Source organism: Enhydra lutris, unplaced genomic scaffold (genome assembly GCF_002288905.1).
Source record: "Enhydra lutris kenyoni isolate GAN:26980312 unplaced genomic scaffold, ASM228890v2 scaffoldscaffold15, whole genome shotgun sequence".
Taxonomy (NCBI): Eukaryota; Metazoa; Chordata; class Mammalia; order Carnivora; family Mustelidae; genus Enhydra; species Enhydra lutris.
In genome coordinates this window covers 8,461,054-8,473,487 of record NW_019154099.1, presented here as the reverse complement: position 1 = coordinate 8,473,487, position 12,434 = coordinate 8,461,054, and the positions used below count along the sequence as shown (strand labels likewise).

General features: G+C 35.5%; 1 protein-coding gene across 2 annotated transcripts in view; it reads left to right on the top strand.

Annotated features, from left to right (window-relative positions):
• Positions 1-12,434, top strand: part of LOC111147007 (DnaJ heat shock protein family (Hsp40) member C15) — an 83,825-nt gene that overhangs the window by 28,360 nt on the left and 43,031 nt on the right. For both annotated transcript variants that reach the window (XR_002640580.1, XM_022502845.1), the window contains exons 2-4: positions 124-175; positions 3,212-3,285; positions 11,416-11,492. Coding sequence is in view for 1 of the 2 variants with exons in the window: in XM_022502845.1 (XP_022358553.1) it covers positions 124-175; positions 3,212-3,285; positions 11,416-11,492 (203 nt within the window). In the remaining variant the exon portion in view is untranslated. The remainder of the gene's footprint in view (positions 1-123; positions 176-3,211; positions 3,286-11,415; positions 11,493-12,434) is intronic.

Sequence of the window (12,434 nt, the reverse complement as noted above, 5' to 3'; positions counted from 1 at the left end):
AAAATGTATTTAACATAATTATTTTCATTATTTAAAATAATTATTTTCATTATTTAAAATGGTTTACTTTAAAAAAGCTAGCGTGTAGGACCATAAGTGATATAATCATTTTTTCCTTCATAGGCAAGAAGTTTGATCGCTGTAGGACTGGGTGTTGCGGCTCTTGCATTTGCAGGTAAGATAAATAAAGAAAACTTATCAATAAATGTTGCAGGAGAAATATTTTCAAATAGTTTCTATAGTGATTCATGAGGAGACCCTCTGTATTCTGAGGTTTGGGTTTTAAGACCTACATTCTCATTTTTCCTCCATGTATAGTCACTGAACATTTGTCAATGTAGCAAAAACTAGGTAAACCATGTAGTGAAGAAAATTAACAGAGTAGAAGTTAGGAAAACTAGCCCTAATAGTAGTTGACCTTCCTGGCATTTTTTTTTTTTTTTAGTTTGAGCAATAGTATACTTTGAAGAAATTCTTTAATATGAAGCAGTGTAAGTGATATAGGGTTCCTTTAATCTCCCATGTTGGTTTTTTTTTTCTTTGCAGGATTAGATTACACATTTCCTGAGCTGTTGCTTGTTCTGATGAGCATAGTTCCCTGCAATGTATTAGTAACTTCATTTTTAACACATTGCTGTAATTTCTTTCATAAACTCAAGAGAATTTCTTTTACTGCCCAAATCACCAAAGAATAGATATTAAAATTTAAAGCAAAAATTGCTTTCTCTTCTAGGCATTAACTTATAGTTTTAAATTACATAGCTATTTCCTAATCATATGTTCTCTGAGAACATCTCCTTGTTGATAAAGATTTACATTTTTTGTTTTAGCATTTGTATCTCAAGTTCCATGGATTTGATTTTGCTTCTTGGATCTTCTTCTTAAGTGAAGCTACATACCATTGTGGTATATATCCAATAAAAAAATGAGACATAAAAAATTGTTGTTTTGTTTTATATGGTACTTAATTTCACACAACTCTCTTTTAAAGCACCTTAACAGTAAATGCTTTAAAATCAAGAAGATCAGTGGTTCAGATTCTCTTGGTCTTTGTGCCATCAGGGTCTTGTGTCTTGGCATTATAACTATACTGACGTTTCATGAGGAGACTCTAATGTCCAGAAAGGAATTCTGACAAATTAGCCCATAAACATGAAACAATTGTAGTGCTAACTGTTACAGTATTAACTATTATTGACATAGTTATTTTAAATTCAAATGTAAGATTTTTTTTGAAATTAAAGAAAAATGCTGTACTTCTGCCAGGTTCTTCTTTCTAAAATGAGAAGAACTGGCATGTGTATTGTATATATACCACACTGTTGCCAAGTTCTTATTACTAACTTGAATATTAAGTAGCAGGCAGATCTCTTCCAGAGCCAAATATAACTGAATAATAGAATTTAGGAGAAAGTACACTTTGGAACTAGATCTTCTGGTTTATGATTCAAGTAAACCTCCAGATGTCACTTGTTGAAGGCCTTACTTGCTGTTTTCATTGAGACTGCCTGATTGTATGTGCTTTTAAAGGAATTCCGAAGTAATTTAAAAGGTATGCTTTGTACTATTGTAGAATCAGATGGAAGTTCAAGATGGGATCGGGAGGGAGACAAACCATAAGAGACTCTTAATCTCACAAAACAAACTTAGGGTTGCTGGGGGGAGGGGGGTTGGATGAGGGTGGTGGGATTATGGACATTGGGGAGGGTATGTGTTATAGTGAGTGCTATGAAGTGTGTAAACCTGACAATTCACAGACCTGTACCCCTGGGGATAAAAATACATTATATGTTTATAAAAAAATAAAAAATTTTAAAAAAATCTCTAGGATAAGAGATTTGAAGGAGTTAGGCTTTCACTTATTTTAGTTATTTAATTTCACTTGTTTAATTTATTTAATGTTCTCCTTGATCTCAAGAATTTTTTTATCTTCTGCTTGGGTTGACTACTTCCCATTTTCCATTTCTAGCATCCTGTTTTTCATTTTTAAATGTTGTTTGCACAGGAATAACAGTATGGTTAGACGGTAACTTTTTCTAAAAGATGTATATAATTGAACTCTCCCAGTGGAAATCTTGATTTGCAAAGAAGGTTATGGCTGGAAATGAATAAAGTCCAGAGTGTCATAATGGGTTTTCTAGCAAGACTTTTGGGAAGAAAGACAATACTATTAGTAGATCTATATGCTGATTAGGGTACAAAAGGTAAATTGGCCAGGTAATATTTTATTTTTGTTTTATACCCTTGAAACAGTTTGGAACCTGTTTTGCTATTGAAGACTCAGAGGAGTTTTAATTAATAGGATACCTAAGAAAAGAAAGCACCAAAATAAAATATGTTCTTAGGAGAATAGTCATCCTCAGTGAGAAATTGACAGAAAACATCTTTGGTGAATATTTTTTACATAACTGCTTTTTTACTTTAGAGGTAACGCCATTAAATTATTCCTGTTTTGTACAAATCATAAGTAATTTTTGTTTTCTATATATTTCAAAGTGATTATCACTGAGAAAACCAGTACAAATAACCAGATGTGTGAATATACATACGTGAGAGGACTTTATCTATAGTTTGTGGCAGAAAGAATACTAGGATATTATTTTTTTGTTACCTAGTATATTGTATATGTGTAAGATACATAAACATTGACATTTTCTAATCTTATAATCATGAATTAGAACTTGATAAATTTAGGAACTATTTTAATTATGTTAAAATGAAATGCTTCCTCTATTTAATAAATTAGAATTTGAAAATAATAGGACTTTCCAACCAAAGAAAGTAAATTATCGTATGGTTTCACTTACTTGTGGAGCATAAGGAATAACATGGAGGACATTAGGAGAAGGAAAGGAAAAGTGAATTGGGGTAAATCGGAGGGGGAGATGAACCATGAGAGACTATGGACTCTGAGAAACAAACTGAGGTTTTGCAGGGAGGAGGATGGGGGTATGGGTGAGCCTGGTGGTGGGTATTAAGGAGGGCATGAATTAGAGCACTGGGTATGGTGGATAAACAATAAATCTTGGAACACTGAAAAAATAAAATAAAATTTAATAAAAGAAAAAAATAGGACTTTCTGGTAGATTTTGAAATGATTGTTGAAATAACATATATAGAAGAAGCTATCAGTAAATATTGTGGTTAGTACCTTGTGGGTATTGTGTTTGATTACAGAAAATATGTTTGCTTTTATTCCTTTATTATTTAGGTCGCTACGTGTTTCAGATCTGGAAGCCTCTAGAACAAGTAATCACAGAAACAGCAAAGAAGATTTCCACTCCTGTGAGTTTAAGATGGCTTTAGTTAGAAGGCTCATTTTGATTTTTGTTTATATGCCATATTTGATAGTAATTCAGAAAATGTCTTGGATTTTCCAACATTTGTAGTTTTCTTCATTATATCCTTGGACAGTTTGTTTAATTTATTGATTTTTTTAGTTTCTTGGTCACATTATTTTTATTTCTAACCTCATTCCTGTTTTGACATCTAATTACTATATTCCTTTTAGTAGTATCACACCAACTTTGAGGTAATTTATTGTTTTTGTTTAATTAATACTAATTTATTCTTGCAGTGATTTTCTATACTAATCCCTGTGGTAGAAGCTGGGTATAGTTAATGAACAAAACAGATATGGTCCCTGCCCTGATGGGAGTTTATTACTCAGGAGTTTATTTCATCCTAAAATTTGAAATGGGTCCCCTTGTACCACCACCTGGTCATCTAAAACACAAACTTAGAAGAATCTAATTCTGAAATCTGTATGATTTCTACATTCATCTACAGGCATTATAGTTACTCTCTGAGCTGAATATAAGTGAAGAATGAGTGATAGTAGGTATCTGAAAAGCTACAGTGTAGTGAACTGGTTTGTAACCACTGGACGTAATGCAAAGAAAACTCACTGAAGCGTTACAGCATAAACATTGACTTCTGGGCAGTAGAAGTGGATCAACTTGGGATAGATCAGCTTGGCTTGCAGCAATCTGAGAATGAATGACTTGTTTTTTAGCAAAGTCATTATAGGCTTGTGAGGCTTAGTTAGTCATGAGCAATGACCACACTTTCAAAGGATGACATACTGACAAGTAATTAAACTCAGGTTCAGAAGAAGTGCAAGTGATTTTGCAGACCTAGAAATGCATGTCTGTGATTAGAGGGAACATGTTTTTTGTGGGGGGGGGGAGTTCCTTCTGTTTTCCTATTTATATTTTATTTGGCTGCAGTATTAATAGGTATTTAGCATTCATTCAGTAAATATTCATTAAACTCTTACTACATGCCAGACGTTATTGTGGGGAGTGGGCTATGGTCAGGGACCATATAAAGACATTACCCTTAGGAGCATACACTTTAGTGGACACAGGCAATTAACAAGTAAATAAGTAAAATACATGATATGTAGAAGTGTTGACTGCTTTTAAGAAAGCAGGGTAAGAGATTAAAGAGTAACAGCAGTGAGGAATCTGTGTTAGATGGATCAGGGAAGACCTTTGTGAGAAGATGAGGGACTTGGCCAGGTGAATTTCTCTTTCCAAGCAGTGAGAACCCAGCAGAGGTCCTGAGGCGGAAATGAGCTTTGCTGTAAGAATAACTCCAGAGGAGTATGCAAAGATAATAGTGGTAGAGTAGGGCCTAGATCATTTAAAGCCCCATAGATTATAGATAAAAACTGCAAATTTTACTTACAGTGTAATGGAAGGAAAGCTTTTGGAAGGTTTTAACCATGGAGGCAATGTGATTTGCATTTTAGATTATCACTTTGCCTGCAGTGGAGTGTAGACAAGAATGAGCCAGAGTAAAAGCTATCCATCCAGTAAGAGGGTATTGAGATAGTGCAGGTAATAGATAATGGTGGCTTGAAATCCAGGAATGGAAATAGTAGCATAGTTCTTTAATGGATTGTTATTTATTTTTTTCCATATGTTTTTATAAATAACGAATGGAGAAAATTTCAGAAATTATTTCTCTTCTGTTAAGGTGATCTTCAATAGATATATTTATATTGTAAATAAAAGATTCACAAGTTTTGTAGAACTACATCATTAAACAAACAGGAAGAGAGAGCAAGAAAATGAGGAAATTTTCCCTGCTCTGTGGAGGCTCATGGATAAGGTGCAATAATTTAAGAGATTGTCATGGGTATACTGAACTTGGTACCTGCATTTCTTAAGGAGAGAGAAATGATGTATCCCTCTTATCCTTCACCTTTGTGGGCCTGAGGTAAGGAACACTGTTCTATAAATCTGGCCCTACCCCACCCCCCCGCCCCAACAAAGTACTATTCCTGCCATTTGCAGTGAAAATATTTCGTAAAATATCTTTATCATCATCACTGTCATCACAGTTATACCGCTGTGACGATAAGAGCGTCTTAAACAGTTCTTGAAATATTAATAATTCTAGGGAAACTGAGAAATAAATATATACATACTTTCTCTTGGCACTAATGATTTCAAATTGTCAAACTTCACAAAACACGGCATTTACAGTGTTTTGATGTTGTAAGTGTGATTCATTATAAAACCAAATAGAGTTGCTAAAAAATGCGTATTGTAATCATGGGCCACTAAATCTCTATGACTCAAAAGAAAGCCTGCAAGGTTCAAGTTTCTGTGAAGTTTGCTTTCTCTGTGCTTTAACATCACCTTGTTCTTAAATCTCATCTTTGTTTTTTCATACCTTTTTCCCTCCATTTTTCTGGAATACTGCCTGGAGTAATTTTTTTCATATGGGATTTGGATGGTGGATGGTAAATGTCTTAAGTTCTTCTCTGCTAACAACTTGTTTCTTTTGCTCTCACCATTAATCATCAGTTAGCTGCTGGCTCTTTGGAATCTGATGGAGCCAGTATGAGAGGAGTATAGAAATCTCTGCTCAGGGGGCTCCTGGCTGGCTTAGTCAGTAGAGCCTGCTGCAACTCTTGATCTTGGGTCTTGAGTTTGAGCCCCACATTGGGGGTAGAGATTACTTAGGAAAAAAAAAAAAAATCTCTGCTCAGATTAAATGAACCTCAGTGCCCACGTACATGCTTTCCTACATATTCTTAGCCACATTTTCTGGTACACTCAAGGCTCTCAGCCAGAATTTCTGATGTTCTTATTCTTACTCCTTTGTAAGCTGCCTCTTTTGGTTTTCTTTTGTTGTTTGTGTTTTATGCTTTTGGGTTTTTTTGGTGATTTTTGGTTGTTTTTTAACTCTGGAAGTTTTGGGGGGTTCTCTTTATTATTGATGTTCTGAAATTTCACAGGTCTTCTTAGAGAGACTTAAGTGAAAATTGCCTGTCTTTTATTTTAGAAGATTCTCTTAGACTGTTTTTTATTTTTTTCCTTCCATTGTCTCTCTTCTCTGTTCCTGGAACTCTTATTAGAGACACATTGGACCTCTGAGTATGTCCTTTACGTCTCTGAACATTTTCTTTCTGTTTTCCATCTTCTTATCTTTTTGTTTTACATTCCACAGTATTTCCACAGCTTATTTTCCAGATCATCAAATTGGTTTTTAGCAGTGACCATTTTTTTATTTAGTCCATCTGCTAAATTTTTTATATCAGTAATATTTTAATATCTGAAAATTTTCTTGTTTCTTTTTCATAGCAACTTACACGTTTATGGATATAAGATACTAATTCAAATTTTGACAAATCCTCTTCTGGTTCCTGATTTATCTCTTTTCTCCAAAAGCCAGTTGTTATTTGTTCATCTTTGTTCTGCTTTTCCCCCATGATACTGGATTTGTTCAAATGTCTGGTAATCCTTGGTTTTTGGTTTATGTTTGTGAGAACTAAGTTGATTAATATAAGTGACCTTCCTCAGCAGTTTGGTAGACTTACTTCAATAATTTTATTGAATGAGAAGGTTGATAGTGGGCTGTGAATAGGTAGATGGGATATGTCAATAGCATGTCTTCCCAAGCAAGGAGCCAAGAGGCAGGCTTGGGACCTCCAGAGAGAGGTTGAGGAGACATTGAGTACTATGTATATCTTATTCATTGGCATAACTGTGTCCCTCTCTGGCCTTGTGGGTTCTGATATGTGATCTGCTAGTACTCTACTTTGCTTCTATTGGGACCTACCCGCCACAATGAGATACATCCCAGGACATGCAGTTGTCTTTCTTAGCCTAAGGGCAAAATGACAGGTGGTAGGCCCCTTAAGCTCTGTATTACTGAGGTTAGAAATTGTCATTTCTGCTGTTGTAGTTTAATTAATTATCCTGGTGTTACTGTATGGTTGATTCTAAAGGTATGGTTTTCTTTTTAATTTCCTGAAAAGGGTTTTCTTCTTTCCTCTGGTGTTTAAGGCTGTAGTGATTTTTCCATATGTGCAAGTCTTACCTGTTTTCAGCCTTTCAGTATTTATCTTTAAAGTTTTTGGTTTGCTACTTGTATCATCTCTTGTTTTCTAGGGCTATAATGGACTTTCCTTTTAAAAACATCTCTCTTATCTCTCTTCTCATGTCAGAGGCACTTTAGAAAGCAAGAGAGTTTTTTTATGCAATCTTCTGTTTTGAACCAGTACTTTTTTGCTTGATTTTTAATATGTTATTATGTTATTACCTCAGGTAATGTTTAACTACCCCTATTTTTTTTCCCTGGGGGAAAAAAACCTAAGTCATTCATCTTCTTTTAAGGCTTTTTACTTTACTATTTGTGAAAATGTCCTTTTATTTGAATATAATTTTTAAAAAATTGGACTTCCTTTGTCTTATGGTTAAGTGAAATTCGTGGAAACAGCACAAATTAAAATCATCCTTCTGTGGCTCTCTAAGCGAAATAGATTATTGTAAATAATAGGAATTTATAGTTTATGGTAAATGTGTTTCTTAAGATTATGGAATGATACAGTTCTTTGGTTGTCTGGAGAGTTTTTGTATATCTGGCTCTTGGCTGAGTAAATTTTCTAATGAAGATTTTGTTTAACTTGATTCATTTCATATTTCCTTTGATAATATATAGTACTATAGTATTTAATGCTAATTTTAGATGGAAAATGATTTTGAGGTATGTTTATATATATATTCAATGAATAGAATAACACAACATAATAATTTGTAAGGTTCAGGGTATATTTCAAATAGACAGCAGCATAAAAGTAGTAGAGTCGTACTGATTTTGTTCTTAGAAATTCTATTAGAAAGGTATAACCAAAAAAAAAAAAAAAAGAAGTTCTAATCATCCACTCTATTTGATGGAGTTGTTCTATAGTTGTCCCTTATAGATATGCACATATTCACTTATTCTTCAGCAGGTCTGTGTTTTAGGGTATGAGCCTTATCCAAATGCTGGATTTTAAGTACTGGGTCTCCTTTTCCACCTGGGCAAAACTGAAAGTAAACAACTGCTCAGATACAATTCCTGCCATTAGGGTTAATGAGCATTGTGACTAGTGGGGGTGACACTTCCTGAAACATCAATTTATCATGTTTGTTATGTTGAAATTTTGGAGCTCCCTAAGCTAAATAAATACTTACAGAAATGTCGGGGAGGAAGGTATGCATCTAGGAAAAACTTTAGTCTGCTGAGAGAAAACTTAAAACCATCTGTTATTTCTCTGTTAAATCCCCTAGTCCTTTATATATTCCCCTCTATGTGTGTGGGAGTGTATGTGTGTGCATGTGTATAATTTGTCCAGGTTACCATGTGTACTTAAATAATTTGATTCTCTTCCTCCCGTCACAACTTGGAGAAGGATATTGTTTTTAGTTTTCTTTCTAGATTACAAATTACTTGAAACTTGAAATAGTATGTCATATTCCTCCCAGCACTGGTACATTGATAGATTATCATCTCTGTGATGAAGAACTAAACTTGACCTGTCTCATTTGAAATGTTCCTGGCTTTACTAGGTGCTGAAGTGCTTGTTACGTGAATTAATTGCCAGCGAATTCTTACCAAGTAGAAATTTATCACAAACTGTTCGAAGACAACAGCTTATATAAATGACCAGATCTGGCTCATTTTTTAAGTTCTACTAATTTCCTTGGTCTTTTAGTTAGTTCTCCTTTTAAAAAAATTATACAGGTAGCCTGTATTCATTTTTTTAAAATTTAGAAAGTAAAAATAAACATAAGAAAAAAAATTATTCATGATGTCACCAACCAAAAATAACATTTTAGTGTATATACTTTCTGATGTTGTTTTATGTAAACATACACTTACTTATTTTTCCTTACGAAAATAGGGGTTCATGTTTTAAAAACATGTTTGCAATACAATCACTGATGCATTTTTTTCCTTCTAAAAGTTGAGTTCACGCATCCTGTTTCTTTGTTAGGAACTCTTAAAGCATTGTCTGTACTACTGTCTCCCATTCCTTCTGTCCTGTTCTCTCTTAAATCTACCCTAATCAGACTCTTACTCCCACTCCCTGCAGCTCTTGTCAAAGAGTTTGACCTCTTTGATAAATCCAACAGCCAGGTCTCAGCTCAGTTCTGATGTAACCTATCAGAAGTGTTTGAAACTGTTTTTCCCTCCCTTACTTTTGGTGTCTGCACTGCTAGGCCTCCTCAGTCTGCTTACTGACTTATTTATCTCCATTTCTCTGCCCCTCAAACTTGCAATCTCTAGGGCTCAGTCTTTGGACTTTTTTCTCTTCTCTCACTCCGTAGGTGATCTCATCCAGTGTCATGCCTTAGCAGCCATTCCACAGGGGGCCCACACTCAGGAAGCTTCAGATAATTCTGCAGAAGAGCTCATAAGAACCCCTAGATTTAAATGTCAAAACGGCAACCCTCTTGGGTCCCCTCCCTCTCTGGGAGCTTTGTACTACCACTCAATAAAGTTCCCCTTGCTGCCCACCGCTCTTTGTCTGGTCTACCTCTTCATTCTTTGAAGCAGTGTGACCAAGAACTGCGGGCACTAAAGGAATAGAAATCCTGCAACAGTAGTTCATTAGGAAGTGCTCTTAGGATTCGCAGCTCCAGAAAGGAAGACAAGGGAGAAGGGCAGAGGGACAATTTAGGCTGCAGTATGGTCATTAACAAAGGCTTCAGTCAACCCGATGCCAAGCTCTGAAGCTCGGCTGGCTCACTGTGGTTGTCCCAGGTTGGGGCAAGGAGCCATGAGACTAAATGAGATCACCTGGTCAGTGAACTATAGATATGAAGTCGAAGGACTGAGCTCTAGAGAACTACAATGTTTATACCCCCATATCAACCAGTCATTAAATAGAGACTGCTCTGGGAAAGGGACCTGAACTTGATTTTCTTCAGCCAAGGCAATTCCTAAAGAGTCTGACAGCTGACTGCTGTCTGCCAGCGATAGCCCTAGCACCCAAAGTGTTAAGTCCTTCACTTCCAAAGGGGAAGCTGCACAGTGTATAGTGTGTTTAGTACATCATCGTCAATCCCTCTCTTTCTCATATCCTTTATTTAATCTACTAAGAAAATGTTAGGGTTGCTTTCAGTATACATCTAGAATCAGATCACTTTTAAACTAGCTCTGCTCTTACCATGTTGGCGCATACCATTATCATCTCTTGACTAGATTATTGTTGTGTCCTCTTGGCTGGTCTCCTGCTTCCCTCTTGCACCTTTTTTTCTATTCTCCACATAGCAGTTAGAGTAATCCTTTCAAAATATAGTCAGATGACATTACTCCAGTGCTCTGAGAATAAACTCCTAAATTATTTCTGTTGCTTACAGCCTTGCTCCACCATTCTGGCCCAGCTGCCTCTCTGATTCTACTCTCTTTCTTGCTTATGCCTTTCCAGCCACCTTTCAGTGACCTTGTAGTCCTTTGCTGGTCTCCCTTGGCCTGCCTGTCTGCTCTCCTGATGTCCTCCCCACTTTGTCAGTTCCTTTTCTTCCTTCTTTATCAGCCAGTCCAGGAGGTAAAAAAGATGTGTGTCCTATCAACATTAGTGACTTAGCAAGGTTATCCAAAGAGAAAATTACTGCAGAGCTTAGGAAAAGTTCAAGCCTTTTGCTTCTACTGATTTATTTTATTTTATTTTATTTTATTTATTTTTTTTTAAAGATTTTATTTATTTATTTGACAGATAGAGATCACAAGAAGGCAGAGAGGCAGGCAGAGAGAGAGGAGGAAGCAGGCTCTCTGCTGAGCAGAGAGCCCGATGCGGGGCTCAATCCCAGGACCCTGGGATCATGACCTGAGCCGAAGGCAGAGGCTTTAACTCACTGAGCCACCCAGGCGCCCCTACTGATTTATTTTAATTCTGTTCTATCTTAGTGTAGAAAATTAATGTATTTGAAAGTGAAAAAATTGTTAATTTTTTTACGTTCATTTTGGTCATAGTTTCTTGTAAAGGCTCATTGTTTAGTTCTCCTCCCTCCACAGTTTCAAGTTGACTTCTGGTAAAATGCATTACTCTTACTGCAGCTATGATGGGATTGAGGTCATGCCACCTCATACATGGAACTAATTATTTCATGCTCTTTCTTTCCTGTACAGAGCCTTTCATCCTACTATAAAGGAGGATTTGAACAGAAAATGAGTAGGCGAGAAGCTAGTCTTATTTTGGGTATAAGGTAGGTATGCTGCATAAGTATTATTTTGTTCTGTGGCCAAGCTTGTTTTGAAAAAAATGAGAAAACATTACAGTAAAGTTATCCTTATATTTTAAGTTATGAATAGGAGGCAGAGGAGAAAATACAAAATTTTTATATTTTAAAACCTCAAATCTAAAAATATATCCTACTCCCGCTAAAAATATCAGGCATGATGTAATATGTCTTTATTTATTTATTTATTTATTTATGAAGTGTTTTTTATTTTTTATTTTATTTGACAGAGAGATCACAAGTAGGCAGAGAGGCAGGCAGGGGTGGTGGAAAACAGGCTCCTCTTGGAGCAGAGAGCCCGACGCAGGGCTCGATCCCAGGATCCCGAGACCATGACCTGAGCCTAAGGCAGAGGCTCAACTCACTGAGCCACCCAGGAGCCCCGTGATATGTCTTTATTAACAAGGAACTCTGAATACTAATTTCACAGCAACTATCAAAATATCCCTTATTGTGACACTGAATTTTTTTTTTGGATTTTTTAGTTTCATAATTTGATATCTGTCATTTTTCTGTTATGATATGGGATCTATCTCACAATTCTTTTTCCATAATTTGACATCTAGCATATTTTATTATAATCGTTTCACCTTAGTAATCTGTTTATTGTGTGACTTTGGACAGTGTAGGAGAAAGTTAATGTTGTATGATTGCTCTGTGATATTTTCTTAACTTTTAGTGTTAAGTGATGTCCCTGCTATAGATTTACCAGTCGCTAATATTAATTTGTTTACCTTATGATCCTTTAGAACTCACTTAAATTTTTGTGGGGGTTGGTTACAGTATGTCATCTAGAGCAGATCTTCTGATAATTTAATCAAACAAGCAAAATAGGTCATAAAGCCCTATGTTAAGATAGTCTTTTAAATCTCTTGTAGATCAGCATATTTTTAAGACCAAAACATTTAA